This window comes from Takifugu rubripes, chromosome 11 (genome assembly GCF_901000725.2).
Source record: "Takifugu rubripes chromosome 11, fTakRub1.2, whole genome shotgun sequence".
Classification (NCBI taxonomy): Eukaryota; Metazoa; Chordata; class Actinopteri; order Tetraodontiformes; family Tetraodontidae; genus Takifugu; species Takifugu rubripes.
Window position 1 is genome coordinate 9,671,508 of NC_042295.1, and position 15,194 is coordinate 9,686,701.

At 47.9% G+C, this 15,194-nt stretch overlaps 1 protein-coding gene across 2 annotated transcripts in view; it reads right to left on the minus strand.

Annotated features, from left to right (window-relative positions):
* The window catches only part of LOC101061727 (IQCJ-SCHIP1 readthrough transcript protein-like), a 114,217-nt gene that overhangs the window by 78,925 nt on the left and 20,098 nt on the right, over positions 1-15,194 (minus strand). For both annotated transcript variants that reach the window (XM_029843768.1, XM_029843769.1), the window contains exons 6-8: positions 3,745-3,809; positions 3,564-3,635; positions 3,335-3,473 (exon numbers count right to left, since the gene is read on the minus strand). In XM_029843768.1, coding sequence (XP_029699628.1) covers positions 3,335-3,473; positions 3,564-3,635; positions 3,745-3,809 — 276 coding nt within the window. The remainder of the gene's footprint in view (positions 1-3,334; positions 3,474-3,563; positions 3,636-3,744; positions 3,810-15,194) is intronic.

Consider the following 15,194-nt stretch of genomic DNA (forward strand, 5'->3'; position numbering starts at 1 on the left):
AAGAAGGATGGTGTCAATTGTCCCGGCAGCCCTTCACACGCGGCGTGACTCCTGAAGGGAGGCTATGAATCAATATTTCGGCTGCCTCTTCAATCAATTTCAGCCTCGCAAGCGAAGCGCAGAGATTAAAAGTGCGAATTGCCTCCACAAGGCTCCAATAGACCCAAACTCATTGAAAGGAAGCCTTAATCGCCTGACCTAGGCTCTTTCCATTGTCCCCGGTATTACGGTAACAGGATTGTAAAAGCGCCGGCTCCGGTTACTACCGTCCTCCAGCGGCGGAGGCTCTGGAGGGGGGTTAGCATTAATTTCCAAAGCCTTATGTTGCATTTGCATAATTACCATAAATCATCAGAGGGATGTTCTGGTCCAGGGTAGAGGTGGAGTGGAAAAGGCTTCAGGGACATAAAACTGTTTGGAATGGTGACAGTGTGGAGTGGACCGCTCACTGTTAATGAACGTGTTAATAAGTCATGAGCTCTTGAAATAGCTGCACAGCGAGGCCACATCCTGGCTACGAATCAGGAGGTAGACACGTGGACGCTCGTGCATGGGGCTGCTTCAACACACAATGTGGGTTTACAGGAAGACGGGATGAGGGAACGGTGAATAGAAACAGAACTAAGAACAGATTACGGTTCCCCCCACGTCTGTCCTTCCGTCCACCCGCCTGCCTGTCTGTCAGGGACTAGTACACGGTCCTTTTAATATACAGTAAATACATCAGGGTGCCTGAGGGAGAGTCATTCGGGGCAACAAGGCTGAGGCCTTAATGTAATAATCTCTGCAGGTGTTACACTAACCGTGACCTTTCCTGCCTCCCTCATATATGGAGCCAGAAAAGGTCACTTTCACTGGGAGGAGAGAACAAAAGACACTAGAGTGGATAGCAGAAGGCGACAGCAAGCGGTTAAATGCTCTAAAAGCTGCAGACTGATGATGAATTTGAGACAGCCACGGAGGGAAAAGGAGGAGGGGGTGATGTCAGGATGAATTATGGCAGACCTAGATGTCTGGTACAGTTGAATGCCTCGCTCCTGTGAAGTTCTACCTTCATTGGACTGCACATGCTATAAGGTGAACAGGAACTTTGCCTGAAATTTTCCCTGACCTTTCTTTTTTATTTCTCTAATCACTTTCCTGCCTGGTCTCTGCAGATGCACTCGCCTGACCTGATAAAGCAGAGAGAACAGCAGGTGAGTGTGGTGAGATAGAGGGAGGGAGGGGGTGGGGGCATGGAGACCAAAAAAAGAGGCATTAAATATGAAACAGAAAAGGCAAAAATAAATATGGAAGGAAGTGAAGGGGGGGTGGGAGGGAGGCACTTATGGAGAGAGGGCAGAAAGGAAATGACTCTTCATTGGCTCTTAGCAGTGAGAGTTTTGTAATGAAAATATGAAGTACATTAAAAGGAAATAACAAAATTGATGAGGTCAAATTAGAATTTTCTTCAATTGAATTCACACACACACACACACACACACACACGCACACACACGCACACACACACACTGAGAAACTGGGACTGAAAAGTCCACACTTAGGGGAAACACTGTGATGCAACACCTCCCTCCAGTGTCCAAATATGGGAACTACATCCCAGCAGTCAATTCAGCACCAGGGCCGTGAACAGCTCCTAACCAGCACAGGAGAGAAAGATTTCACCAGCTTGTTTGTCTTCCATTCACGTTTATCGAGTCATTTAACTCAGCTAGGGATCAACAAACATCTAAGCAGGTCACAAATGGCATTGACGGATATGTGGTTATAAAAGAACACATCTAGGCAGGATGAAATTACAGCAGCGTGAAGGTGCCAGAGGGAGGGGTGGGTATGTGTTGATACAGTACAGTATTATGACGCAATAAAATGAAGACAGCTGATTCATATCAGGGCATAAAAGCTAAGTTTTGTTAGGTTTCCATTTAATGAAACCTATAACTTCAGCCTCCCTCAGTGGTGTTGTTACGGAGCGGATCATAAAAATGGATATCCTGAGCAGGTCTCTTTTAAAACGCCAGCGTTTCTTTGAGCGATCTCAGCATGGACGGCGGTGTTAGATGGCGTCATGTGACGAGGTTTCCGTGCCACGCCGCTCTGAGCGTCCTCCTCAGCCTGAGAGCAAACGGAGAAGACAAATAGCCCAACGTGCCGTCCACAGGCCCGCTGCAGAGCTGCGCCGCCAAATCTGCCGAAGACAGATGCTACAGGCCCAAAGGTTACAGATTCAATCACTCTAGAGATGCCGGCGCAACACCGTGGGGCTTACGGCGCGCATGAATTCACAGACCCTGCCGCGCATGAAGTAGTTGCCGCTGGGTCAACGGGGTAAAAATCCAACTAGAGTGCGAGCTGTCGCCTTCGCCAAGCACTTTGTGCTGAAGAGAGGGTAATGAAATCATGGGAGAAGGAGCGACGGAGAGACAAAGCCCGGGACGCAGGCCGGAGTTAAAACAGCAGATATCCAGATGGCGGCGATCAGTCAGGTTGAGAAAGCACTCGAGAACCTATTTTCTGCAGGGGGAGTGAAGATCTACAGTATCAGCACATTCAATTGAGAGCTAACATTTGTCTTTCATCCTGCTCTGCTCTGTTGACCTTCGTAAGCACACACGCACACTTCTATGTGGGAGGACTTTGTGAATACATTCCCCAGCCTCTTTCCATAACCAAAACCCAATTCTACCCAATTCCCTCCAGCCTAAAACCACACTTTGACCCTTAAACAGCCACCAAAATGTCCCCACTTCCCAAAAATGGCCTTACTTTGCTAGTAGAATGAGTATTTTGGTAGTCGGTGTGTAGCAAATACAAAAACAGACACACACCCGCACCCATGCGTGCCAAACACACACACATGCACACACACACACACACACACAGAAGCCTACCCAGCTTTTGTCCAAGCCCGATTAACTGAGCAAAGCATTTCCCGTCGTCCCAAAGGGCCTCAAGGAAAAACTGTATCTACTCCTCCGACGTATCCGCCGACTCCTCACCGGTGCAGCAAAGCGGGCTCTGAATTCTCCGCATTCTCTCTCCCTCATGAGAATTCAGATCAAACAGCGTATCAAAGCTTTCCCGCGTAGCCGCTGAGAGGACATGTAGCCGCTAACTCTCGCAGCCATCTCTCAGATTTAACCTGCCTGTTGACTCGGGGCTCAGGGATTAACGGAGAAGTGTACACACACTTGGTATTCGGCCCGAAGGTGGGGCGGCGCTGCCAGCGTGGAATAATAATGACCAGGACAGAAGCAGAGGGGAAACCTGGGGGATTGACCCGGGTTCGGACTCATGTAGGCGCATTCTTATACACACAGAGGCCGTGACTCACTGGGGTGCTGCCATCCGACAGGGTCATCATGCTGATGGACGTGCTCATCTTATCGGAGGAGGAGGAGAGGGAGGGTGGGGAGGGGCTCCTCTTCTCCACTTCCTGTCTCTGGAGGAAGTCACGCCAGGCCCGTTGGATGCTGCAGACATGAAGCAACGGCGCGTGAATGCCAAGAAGCGCCACAGCTTCCACAGAAGAGGAGGAGGAGCTGCAGCGACACAATACTCACGTCGACACCTGGCTCTCAAAGGCAGGCAGGTTGATATTGGGCTCGTTGTCCAGCTCCACGCTCAGATGGTGGCTGCACCCAGAGAAACGAAAGAATCGTGAGGACGCTGCTCACGTACGCACCTCTGATCTCAGTCTGGATCCTCATTGATTAAGCGCTGAAAGTTTCCACACGAACCCACCTCTGCAGCTGGAAGCCGCCACCATCGATGCACTTAAAGTCATTCTGGAGTTTCTTCAGCAGCTCCTGGAGGAGAGAGCAGAGGAAAACTCACTTTGGCGAGCGGGAGAGGAAGGATCCGTTCACAGTAAGAGCACAGCGGGATCATAGTAAGAGTTCTGCCTCGCGTTCTCAGTGGAGACCCAGCAGGTTCTGAACTGCGACACTGCGATGATGCGTCGGAGCTTCGGCTAAAACAGGTCTCGGCTGCTCCGCACCGGCGCCCCTCCCCTCCCCTCCTCTCCTCTCCTCAGCCCTGCGCCAGAGCTTTAATGGGGGCTGTCTGCCTCCACATAATTGAGCAGGCTAATTCAATTACAAGGGAGCAACAATGTTTAAGTGGAGCAGTTCTGGCTGATGAGCCAGGAGAGTCACATCAGGGCAACCGAGCAGCTCCGTGAATGCTCACAGAATATGAAAAGTCTTTAATTCCACTTTTACTTTGGTTTCACCTAATAGGCGGACGACTGACCCGTAAAGAGACGAGGGCGTTCTATTAGACAGGCTCCCTCATTAAGGTGGTGCGGTCCTAGGTGCTGATTACACTGTGATGTAGATGCTTATTGTAAAGATGAGATCTTCTCAAGAGGAAATGGGCACATCAGTATATATCAAACTAACAATGTCTTCCTAAATTCTAGCTTAGCACAACGGCGCTGTCAAAACAGTAACGTTGCTGTTTTTTCCCTCCGTCCTCGTCCTCCCAGGAGGAACAAGCAGCTCATTAGCGGGAATCAAGCACTGTGAGTAGTGATCAGTGAGAGGTTTTTTCTTTTTTCACACTGTTTTCCGTGGGTTTGTCTTTCCTGCTTCAACGTGAAGCCTGTACAGCTCAGATCTTCGTTTGCTTTGGGGACCGGCATCGCCTCCAGGCCCACAGAGAGACGCCCAGTTACTGATGATTAAAAGTGTGGAACAATATGCTCAACCCATTTACTGATCAGTTAAAACCTTATTTTGCAGCATGAGAACCACATCTGGGCTGGAAATACTGTAGATACCATCACAGAATCATTATTGAATTCCATTGCTGTAATCTCACCAATAGGGGCCGCCAAATTTCAAACACTGGCTCTGGAGTTAAAACCTTTAACTCCAGATTTAAATGTCGACTGTGGAAAAGACCTGTCCAATGTCTGGACTAGGGACCCATCTGTCTATTTTCTACTGTTTTTCTAAAGGCCAAAGACAAAGAACCCTTCACGCTCACATATTCACACTCACATTCATAGCTACCCGCTAGGAACAGTGAGTTTCACCAAGGTAGAAGGGACTGAATCAAGTTTTTTTTAAGGAAAAATCTTTTTTTAAAGGAACTTTCCTTAGAACTGTTTTCACATCAGCCTTTAACTTCATGATGCATCTGCCCCGTGATACTTGCTAAAGCCATACTTGTGTACTAATATTGCTATTGATTCAATCTACCTCTAATAGCTGGGCAGAGACTTTCTTCTGCTGATTGCTTTTATATTGTTTGTACAATATTATCGCCTATATCGATTCTGTTATTGTTCATGCACATCGCATTTCTCCCATAATAGGACCATCAAGAACCTGGTTTGACTTGATGGCAAAGAAAATATCGTCTCTCAGTACGATCAACTTGGGGATCGTGAGGAAAGCAAATGAAAAAAAGAGTGGTGAGAAGCCAAGACACAGAGGAGAGAGGCTGGGGGGTAGGGGAGATGATTGATGCTGCGGAAGGTTCCATCTCTCAGCTGCAGGGAGGCGAGGACGGAGGAAAGACAAAGACTTTTCAGGGAGGCAGGAAGTGATTGGGTTGAAAGTCGGCGAGGGACTCGAAGAGGATGAAAATATAAAAGACGGCTCCCCGCTGGCTTACAGTAGAAGGGATGTGGGGGAAAGCCGACCAGCCTGTGGGCTCGAAAGGAAATTAAACTGGACCGACACCAGGATCACAGGGAGGAGAAACTGGCCTGTTGGACTCGGGGACGGCCTCCATCGCTCCTGTAGACCAGGTGTAAATCTGTCCCGGGGACCCTCGACTAATCTGGACACACTAGCTAACACTTACACTGTGATTTAATCCTCCAAATGCCCTCAGCACACACACACACACACACACACACACACACACACACACACACACACACACACAAGCGAAGAGCTAGTCCCTCCGAGCTCCATGGAAACGCAGCCTGTGTTTGTTTTCCCGACAAACTCAATTAAGTCGAGCAGAAACACTACATGAGCGCGCACGCACCTCAGAACACGTGCATTTAATCGGCAAATAATCAAACAAGGCTAATTGATTTACATATTAATGCAACACTAACACGTCACCTTATTAAACTAAGCTAAATTAAAAGAAAATGCAGTTAAACAATTAAAATTAAGTGGAGAGAAACAACTTTTGCTCTGCTGTGGATCTTCCTTTCTGGCTTTTTATGGTCGTGGCTGATGTTAGTTGATGATTTTTCTCATAATAGGTAACGTTCCGATGGGTTTTCCCGGCTCCGTGACATTGTGGTAACTCCCCACCGCTCTGACCTTCAGAGTCTGAGCTCTTCCAGTCACCTTTCAGAATAAATGGGAAAAAAAACCTGTCATGACACGGTCCTCCGTGGATGATACTGTTTTAAACATCACACCATCTGGCACGCCGCACCAGCTCTCCACCCCCGTCCACAAGATTGTGTACACACACAGCCAGGCACACACACAAACACACACAGACAATTTCGAGGTCTGGTAGGCCGCCTGTATCAGTCAAGCTTCCCTGGAGTCTGCTGGGCCTGCCAGCGAGCGCCATTGCTGCCATCACTCTCACATCCCCCTCCTGCAGCCACGGGGCCACAGAACCTGTCACTACCCTCGTGTGTGTGTGTGTGTGTCGGTGTGTGTTAGTGACGCTGGGCGAGGACAGGTGCTGTTAATTGCAGCCATTGCCAGGAAAGCGGGACATCTGGCACGTACGCCTTTTTGTCTGGAAGATGCCATCAGAGCTGCGGCTCTCTCTCCTGTGCTTTCTGCTCTGGAACGGCTCAATTAATAATGGGATGGGGGGGAGGGGGTCCCCGAACGCAGTCATCGAGGACAGGAAGTGGAATGTCCACAGTGTTCTGAGTGGAGTGAATTGTTGGTTTCTCCATCACGGACCTTAACGGAGACACAGGAAGTGGCAGATGTCGGGGCAGACCGCCAGGTTATTCAGCTTCTCACGCAAAGAATGAGCAGATGTGCGATGTCAGAAACTCTTCCAGCATAATATTTTGTGCTCATTAATAGCACGAATGAATTCTGTATGTCACTCATGCCACTTGATGATGTCATTAAAGGTAGCCGAACTTCCGATCTAAACCTGCTGATGCTGCAGTGCAGCATCAGCAGGCTCCGAAGGCTCGCCCTCCCCAAACTAAGATGGATTAACACCTGACCTTTGAGCCTGCGGCACTTTTGCCATGTCGTTAGCACCACCCGCCTCCCCTGTGGGCCGTGATTGGAACTATAAAGTCAGCCATTAGCGCTGCGGAGTAAACCCACAGCTTCTGTTGCGGCACAGCTCAATTTCACCTGTATGACGAGCAATAGAGGCAAGCCGCATGCATCCATAAAGCAGAGTTTATTAGACATTAGGGTGAAAATAATGCATATGCACGGCTGTATGATGAACCTGCAGACAATACGATGCATTCAGGCAGTTTTGTTTTCTTTTAACATCGATGAAAACAGCCAAAACATACACAAAAATTGGGTTGTTTTTTACTTAGTTCCTCGTCACAACCATGTTTGTGTTGTCTGCAGTATGTTTAAAGGCAGACCAGAGACTTCCCTTTCCTTTCTGAGCGTTTACTTTGAAAATCTGATGACTCTGGCAGCGTCGTTGGCAGTCATTAAACACTGTGTCTTTTAATGCAAGGAGATTTTATGCCAGTGGGACGAGTCAAAATTAGCTGTTAACTGGTCGTGATTATCCGACTTTAACTTTATTTAACAGCAGTGGAGGATAAATCAGAGGATGATTAATTATTTTCCCTAAAATGTGTCTTAAGGAATGAATCTAAATTACATTCCTGTGCAACAACTGAAGCCGCTACTGTCCATTAGCTGTTGGGTTTTTGGCCTTAATTACACAAAAAAGGGAAAAACTCCTCCAGTAATGATTCAAGAGAGAAAAGGAAGAGAGGATGAAGACCAAGAAGGGAAGAGTTGAAAAGAGAAAATGCGTGGCAAGAAAATACAGATCAGTGGTGGAGAACTGCAGGGAGGCAGATTGGCCTTGGTTTTGAATTGATCCGGTAAAGCCGATGCATGGAGAGCATTAACCCAGGATTAACTCCTCCCACCTCCCGACTAAACGCTCCGGCTTCCCTCCTCTCTCAGCCATCGCTCCATCACTTTCCCTCCCTTTGAAAGCTCTTCCTGGCACCGGCTGTGACTTAACACCGGCTCGCCTCACTTCATCTCGCTGGGAAGCGATTAAAGTCACGGTCCGGTTAGCCGCCGCGGGCTTCTTGTGGAACCGCCCATCGGGGCAGTGGAATCAGCCACCTGTGCAGGGCCGTGCAGAGAGCGCTGGGGGCCTCGGCTGAAGCCCTGGCAGCAGCGGGAGGGGCGCGGCGGGCCGCCTGAGTGTTCATTAAAGCAGCCAGCACCGTTCACGGGGGCCATAAAAGCAATTAATCTACACATAAACAAGCCACCGTGGCTGACGAACACAGCCACGGGCACGCAGGCATGGCAGTGGCAGTGGGGGTTGGTGGGGAGGTGCATCTCATCCCTCCCGGCTCTCTTTCTCATTATCTGATGCTGCTGCTCTGAACTGCTCAGATAAATCCAAAGATCTTAAGGTCTTTCCATCTGAAAAATCTATTGCAATCCTGCAGCTCCCAATCCTACAGACGGCTTCAATAGAAGGTCGGTAGGAATTAAAAAAAAAAAAGCCTGACATCAAGCTGCCAGATCAGCAACGCACAAAGGTTTACTGGAAGCCTCAGTGATGCCATCTCATAGGGTTTTCTCTTACACTTTGATGGCTGCCATTTAGGAGCATCAGTTATGTTCATCACAATGTTCAAGGAATACCAATGAGAGCATTCCGCTAATAATGCTCTTAAGGATTAAGGACCATCTTAGTGTTTAAAGGAAAACTTGGACAGCACACTTAAAAAAAACCCTACACAGAAAAACAGAAATGATGTGAAATCTAGTCAATTATGTAAGGATTAGCTCAAAATGGGATTTTAATCTACAACGATGATTTTTGGAGTAATAGGATCAAGAAGTGATCACGTAAACAGCATCAGGTGACCTGCTTCATGAAGGAGAAATCAGATTCCATTCATACTAAACCCAGTGAAGCAGTTAATCCAAGTTTGAGAAGACTTCCTCATTTAGCTCCTGGCCTCCAGTGCTGAACTTTTCTGCTACCTGGGACAGTTTGTGGTGCATCTGCATTTAAAGCCCGAAGCAGAGCAGATGACAGGAGATCACGAGTCGCACGCCTTCACGCTTCTGAGTAATAATGAGACAGCTGCGATTGCCTGAGCTAAAAATAGGAGGGAGCCAGTAGATTTAATAGCAGCCATTGTTTCTCTGTGATCCAGCCTCACGGCTACACTGTAACTGGATTTTCCTCTGCGGGAGAAGCTGTAACCTTGCGGAAAATGAGCGCCCGTGTGAGCCCGCGCTGCGAAGAAAGGCTGAGGAGAGGGTGGAGGACGCAGGAAACGGAGGACGATCCACGTGACGAAGTGGGATAATTGGAGGAATAAAACACAGAAAGTCACATCTGGATACTGTGTCCCAGCCTCTCATTATCTCCCTTCTACTTCCTGTTGGCTTCTTCTTTTTAACTATAAAGTTCTTGTCTCTTTCTGAATCATAGCTAATCAACATGATGGGATGGCTTTTGCTGCCCAAATCTATTCTACAAATAATAATGCCACCTAAACTTTATTACAAATTTAGGCTTTTATACTCATCTGTTATAAAAAATAGGGAAAACAGAGCAGAAATGTTGCATGTCCTGCAGGGTCAACTAGGCCAGCAGCAACTTAAGATAATGTAAATATCCACAAGAGCACTTGGGGTAAATTTGTGTTAAGTAAATGAGGTCAAAGGGTTTTGTCCTGACACTCATTATCATTAGCATGTGAATGGAATTCTGCTAACAAAGGTGATCTATTTTCTGTTCAGTCCTCTAAACATGTCACATTTAGATGTTCTGTCTCTTGTTGGAGCGAGCGGCCATCAGCTGCAGCCACTCTTGTGGAAAATAAAATGAAAACTCTGAATATTCTCGGGAGCTGTGCAGCAGTTGTGGACTCTCCAGGGCCCATTTCACCTGCCGTGTTTACGGCTCCGTGCTGAGCTATTATCTGAATTGTCTTGCCGGGCTGGCTGGCAGAGGTGTGATGAAGATGAAATTTGTTCCAGGGACGGATGTGAGCACGTTTGTGCACGCGCGTGTGTGTGATTCGGATGCATAAAGGCACTCGTGCAGAGGTTCACAACACAAACACGCGGGCAGCAAGTGGGTTCAATCAGTTTCCAGGCGTGAGAGATAAGTCATGTTTAGTGCACGTGTCTCCTCCAGCAGGACCTGTCTGACAATTAAAGCGGAGAGATCAGGAGCACGGCCATGAAGGCGTCAACTGGAGGTCATAAACACACAGAGGAAAAAAGCGGGGGGGGGGGGGGGTTCTCGGTGCCTTCCAGGATTTAAATCAACAGCCCCAGGACCACATTAATAAAAACTCAACCATAGTTCTGTAAATGTGAATGCAATTTTAGCATAAAAGCAACCTAAAAAATGAATTAATCTCACAATAAGAAGAGAAGGTGTGGGCGTGTGTGTGGTGCATCCACCTGAGACTGTGACTGACAGGTACAGGCGTAACTTTCTCTAGTACTTGGTTAATGAATATTCACACAGTTTTTCTCACCGTATTTTTGATTCCAGCGTGAGTTCTCCTGCATACACCCCCACAAAGACAAAGCACACAGACACACACACACACACACACACACACACACACTGAAAACTCTCACTTCCACTTGCTTGAATCGACAAATTTGGGAGCAGAGAGTTAAAAAAAGGAAAAGTGAGCCGTTAGATGGAAGAATTTCCTCCTCGTGTGGGCTGACAGATGGGAGATAGCGCAGCCCGCTGGGGTGACCTTGACTAGAAACACACACTCACTCGCAGTTAACTCGCCCCAACTACAGAAATGATTCCAGTGCATTTAAAATCTTTTAGGCCCGTCACTCTGTCCATCTCCCTCAGCCAGTCAGAGAGGAAAGAGAGAAAGGAAAGGAGTGGAGGCGCATGAAAAACGAGAGTTAAGCAGGTGGTAACAAAGCAGGTTGAAGACGGCGGTCAGTCTCAGAGGCTCTGTTTGGTTGGAATCGTCTTTGCAGCCGGCGCGACCGTTTTCATGCTTGTGTCTCTGAAAAACATCCTTTTTTCCTCTCTTCAAAGAACAAAATAAACAGCTTGTAATGTTTGAGATAACAGCAATGAAAACTGCACACGCGAACTATTAAAGGTTCGTCTTCCGGGAGGGAACCGTTGCCAAACGCGGTCCGTTCCTTTAGCCGCGCTCACGTGCGCGCTAGTTCAGACGGAGGTTGACTTTCATCGCCCTTCTCTTCTGACATGAAACGACGAGGAGAGGACGGGAGGAGGGGAGGAGGCGGCGTTCGAAGGGGGGTCAGAACTGCCTTCAACCCTTCCTGTACGGAGGCTTAATTCATCTTTTAGTATTTACTGCTTCCTGACTTATATACAGGTATATTCTCATTTACACATAATATATAACCTGTATTTGGAGTAACTGGGAAGCAAAGGTGAAGGCATGATCGAGAGGAAAAGCCCGCAGGCTGGTGTTGTGTTCTGCCGTAACTGCTTTAATGAAAGCTCCCTCAGACACAGAGGGAAACAAACACACAACAGAGGTACGTTGTGGAGGTAATGGACTTGGTAATTGCTTAGCAACAGGCAATGGCAGCACCACCTGTCTACCAAGGTACCCACTGAAGGTCAGCATGTGTGCAGGCGTCTGTGTCCTTTTGCTACATATTGAGTACCATAATACTCAGTCTACTAGCAAAGTGAGGAGATTTTTGCAAAGTGGGGCCATTTTGGCGGGTCCCTACAACTTCAACGAACTGTTTCAGGATCAAAACCTGGTTTTATTGTTGGGACTAGGGTCAGGGTTAGTTAGTTGGGTTGGGACATGGGAAATGTATTATATCTTTGAAAGTCCCTACAAAGTCTCCTCTTCCTCTTCTACTTCATCTTAGTTAGCGAGCATAGTGAAGCATGCCTCGGAGTGATGGTTGCCCTCGGCAAAGATGCTCCACTTTACCGTCCTCTTTTTTCGCCCCCAGCTCTCATCCCTCCTTTATTGTCCTCCTGCTCTGATGCCCCTGAGTTATGTCACATGACACGCTGTGATCCCTCTATATCACCCTCTGACAAACCTCCCCACACAGGTTTGTAGGTCCACACGTGTCAGTGAGAGACCTTGAGGGTGGACTTGATTTTCAGTCCTGGAAGACAGTCGAGAGAAAGACGGAATTACGAAATGCCCACGGGACGACGGACAAGATTTTGATTTTTCCATCAAAAAACGGGAGCGGGACTAAAAAAAGCCAGGAAGAAATGAGAGAAAGGACGAGATCACAGTCGGAGTAAATAATACATGCGTTTCGTTTATGAATCCCCTCCAGGATGACGGGACTGTTCAGGGTTACGACCGCCGCGAACGGCACAGAAGTAAATGGAGGTGAGAGGCACTGGGCTCTAGCGCACCTGCTCATGCCGCGCCGTCATCGCCGCTGTAATGAGAAAACTGCATCTGACAGCACTGACGTGAACGCGTCCCGGCCTCTGGTCGGCGTGGATGAGCCGAGCGGATGCATGTGACCACAGAGGTCTGCAATTAATGCCTGACGGCTGTCTGAAGTGTCTCGCTTTCCTTCTTGTTTAATCAATTCGAGGTGAGAAATAATTGCCTCGAACTGTTCCCGGAGCTGTCGATTAGGTCCTTAAAAACAATTTCAAGTTAAAGAAACTGTTCAGAGCCTCAAAATAGTCTGCATCCAATGTGATACAGTCCTTCCCTTCACCCAAACTGGCAAATCCACGACCGATTTAGCAAAGATCTACTCAGTGGAAGAGAATCGAGGGGTGACGAAGGTCATTGGTTCCATCCCACGCCCCTGCTGTCCACTGTCAAAACTGCTTCCAAAGTTGCCTCTCTTGCGAATGCAGGCGCCATCGACTGTTTTTCATGGTGAATAGCTGACAATGTAGCAATCTTACCTCAATTTACACAATTTAACGAGGTAACCACCAGCCAAATAACAGAATAGAAAAAAGGGGTGATGTTCTAACAAAAACACGGTGGTTGGGCAATAAAATAAGCAGTGGTTCGCTCTTTGAGACAGACTGCCTCATCCTCTCCACCAGTCATTTTTATGGAAACATTCTGTCTACGGTTCCCCTCATCCTCTTCTTCCTCCTCCTCCTCCTCTTCCTCCTCCTCCTCCTCCTCCTCCTCCACTTCCCCTACACCTTGACACTGCCAGGTTTCTCTGGACACATTTCGGTTTTCATTGTTTGTCTATTTTTTTGACGCTGACACGACAGGAGTCTGGAACCGACCCCGGGGGAATACTAATAGAGGAGAGCCGGTCCGGGAAACAGAGAGAGGTCAGAGCGGCGCCGGGAGATGGAGACGGGGTGAGACAAAAGGGAGAGTTCACCATCAGTGAACGATGGAGGCGGGGGGAGCAAAGCGAGATGAAAATCTAAATTAAACAGAGAGAGGTGAGATATCGACAGCGGTGGCACCAGAGGGAGAACAAAAAAGAGACAAATGAGAAGTGTGTGCACTTTAGATATAACAATCATATTCACACATGGACAGTTCTGGGATCTGATGTCTTGATCCAGGACATCCAAGCAGACCATGATTCCACCTATAAGATCAGTTTTCCAGCAAGTAAAGGTCTTTTAAAACAGTGACGTGTTCTAAGGGGATCTGGGTTGGCTCAGCTGACATTTGAAGGAATTTTGCAGCTCTCGACATTTTGGCTAAAGTGGTTTTAATCCCAACAGCCCATCACCACTAAACCTATCAGTTAAATGTCCAATTAGCATACGAGTCATTCAAAGGAGGCGAGTGTAGAAGGGCTCTAATTCATCCTAGAAGGTTAACAAAACACTCCAATTAAACCATGAAATAAAACCAAACGTCTGCATTTTAATTCCATTTCTTGCTAAATTTGTGCAAAGAGAGATCCTGAAATCATGGCCAAATACTTCTGCAAGCAGTACGAGTGTGTGTGTGTGTGTGTGTGTGGTGCTTAAACAGTGTGTTAAGCTTAGTCAAACTGAAAGGGCAGGAGAGACAGAGGTGGGATTGGACAGAGAGGGATGAAAGTGTTTTCCTGCCTGAATGAATAATTCAATTGCAGCGGAAGCGTCAGCAGAACAAAGCCTCTCTGCTCTTTACGCCCCAAACATAAGCGCCCATACGGGACCCTTATGCACGTCAAACAAGGCCTGCCGAGGACCCGATTCTTTTGGTGGAACATGGCTGGACTATGAGCAGCGGCTCCTCGTGCACATCTCTCCGTCCAGGAAGGGCAAGCGTCATTACACGTCGAGGGGAGGAGTCGTGAAATGGATTCTTCTGTCAAAGGTGCGGCGTCAAATTCTAAAGACTCCGGCTCACAGTCATCCGTATTGATGCTTCTGTAATGCTTGGAAGTGCTGACCCTCTCTTTCTGCCATTTCTCTCCTCGCTGGTCTTGTCTGCTACAAACCAATTTTCAGGCTCATTAATCCCATAATGTAAATTCCCTCACAAACAACTCCAGTCCCACCAAACTACTGAATATAACCTTCCACGCGTGCAGATGTCGTATATATTAACATTCTGTCTATTTACCCACTCCTACAGCTGGGATTTCCCATCTTCCCTCTCCAAACCCCCCAGCCTCATCCTACCCAAGGTTTCCTTCCTCTCCCCGTCCTTTTCTTTGTCTTTGCCGTCTCCTCTCAAATGGCCTTGCGGTCTTTCCATCTTTCCCAACCCAGTGCAGCTCCCTCCCTCGTTTTTCGTCTTCGACACATTTACCCATCAGTCTTTGCACCTCCAACAGCTCGTCTTGTCTCCGTCCTCTGACGGATAGCTTTTTAGCTGTTAGCATCTCATTGGCCTCATTTTGCACTGAAGTTCATAGCAACTATTCAGCCCTGAAGCGGGACAGAAGCAGAGGATGGGGAGAAAGACGGAGGAGGATGAAGGAGCAGTCGAAGGGAGAGTGTTCCGCGGTGCGTTGAGGGAAATGGAGACAGGTGGCAGGTTGGATAGCTGCTGACTGACTGATGTTCAGGGCAGAAGGAGATTAAAGCAGAGCCAAGAGAAAACGGAG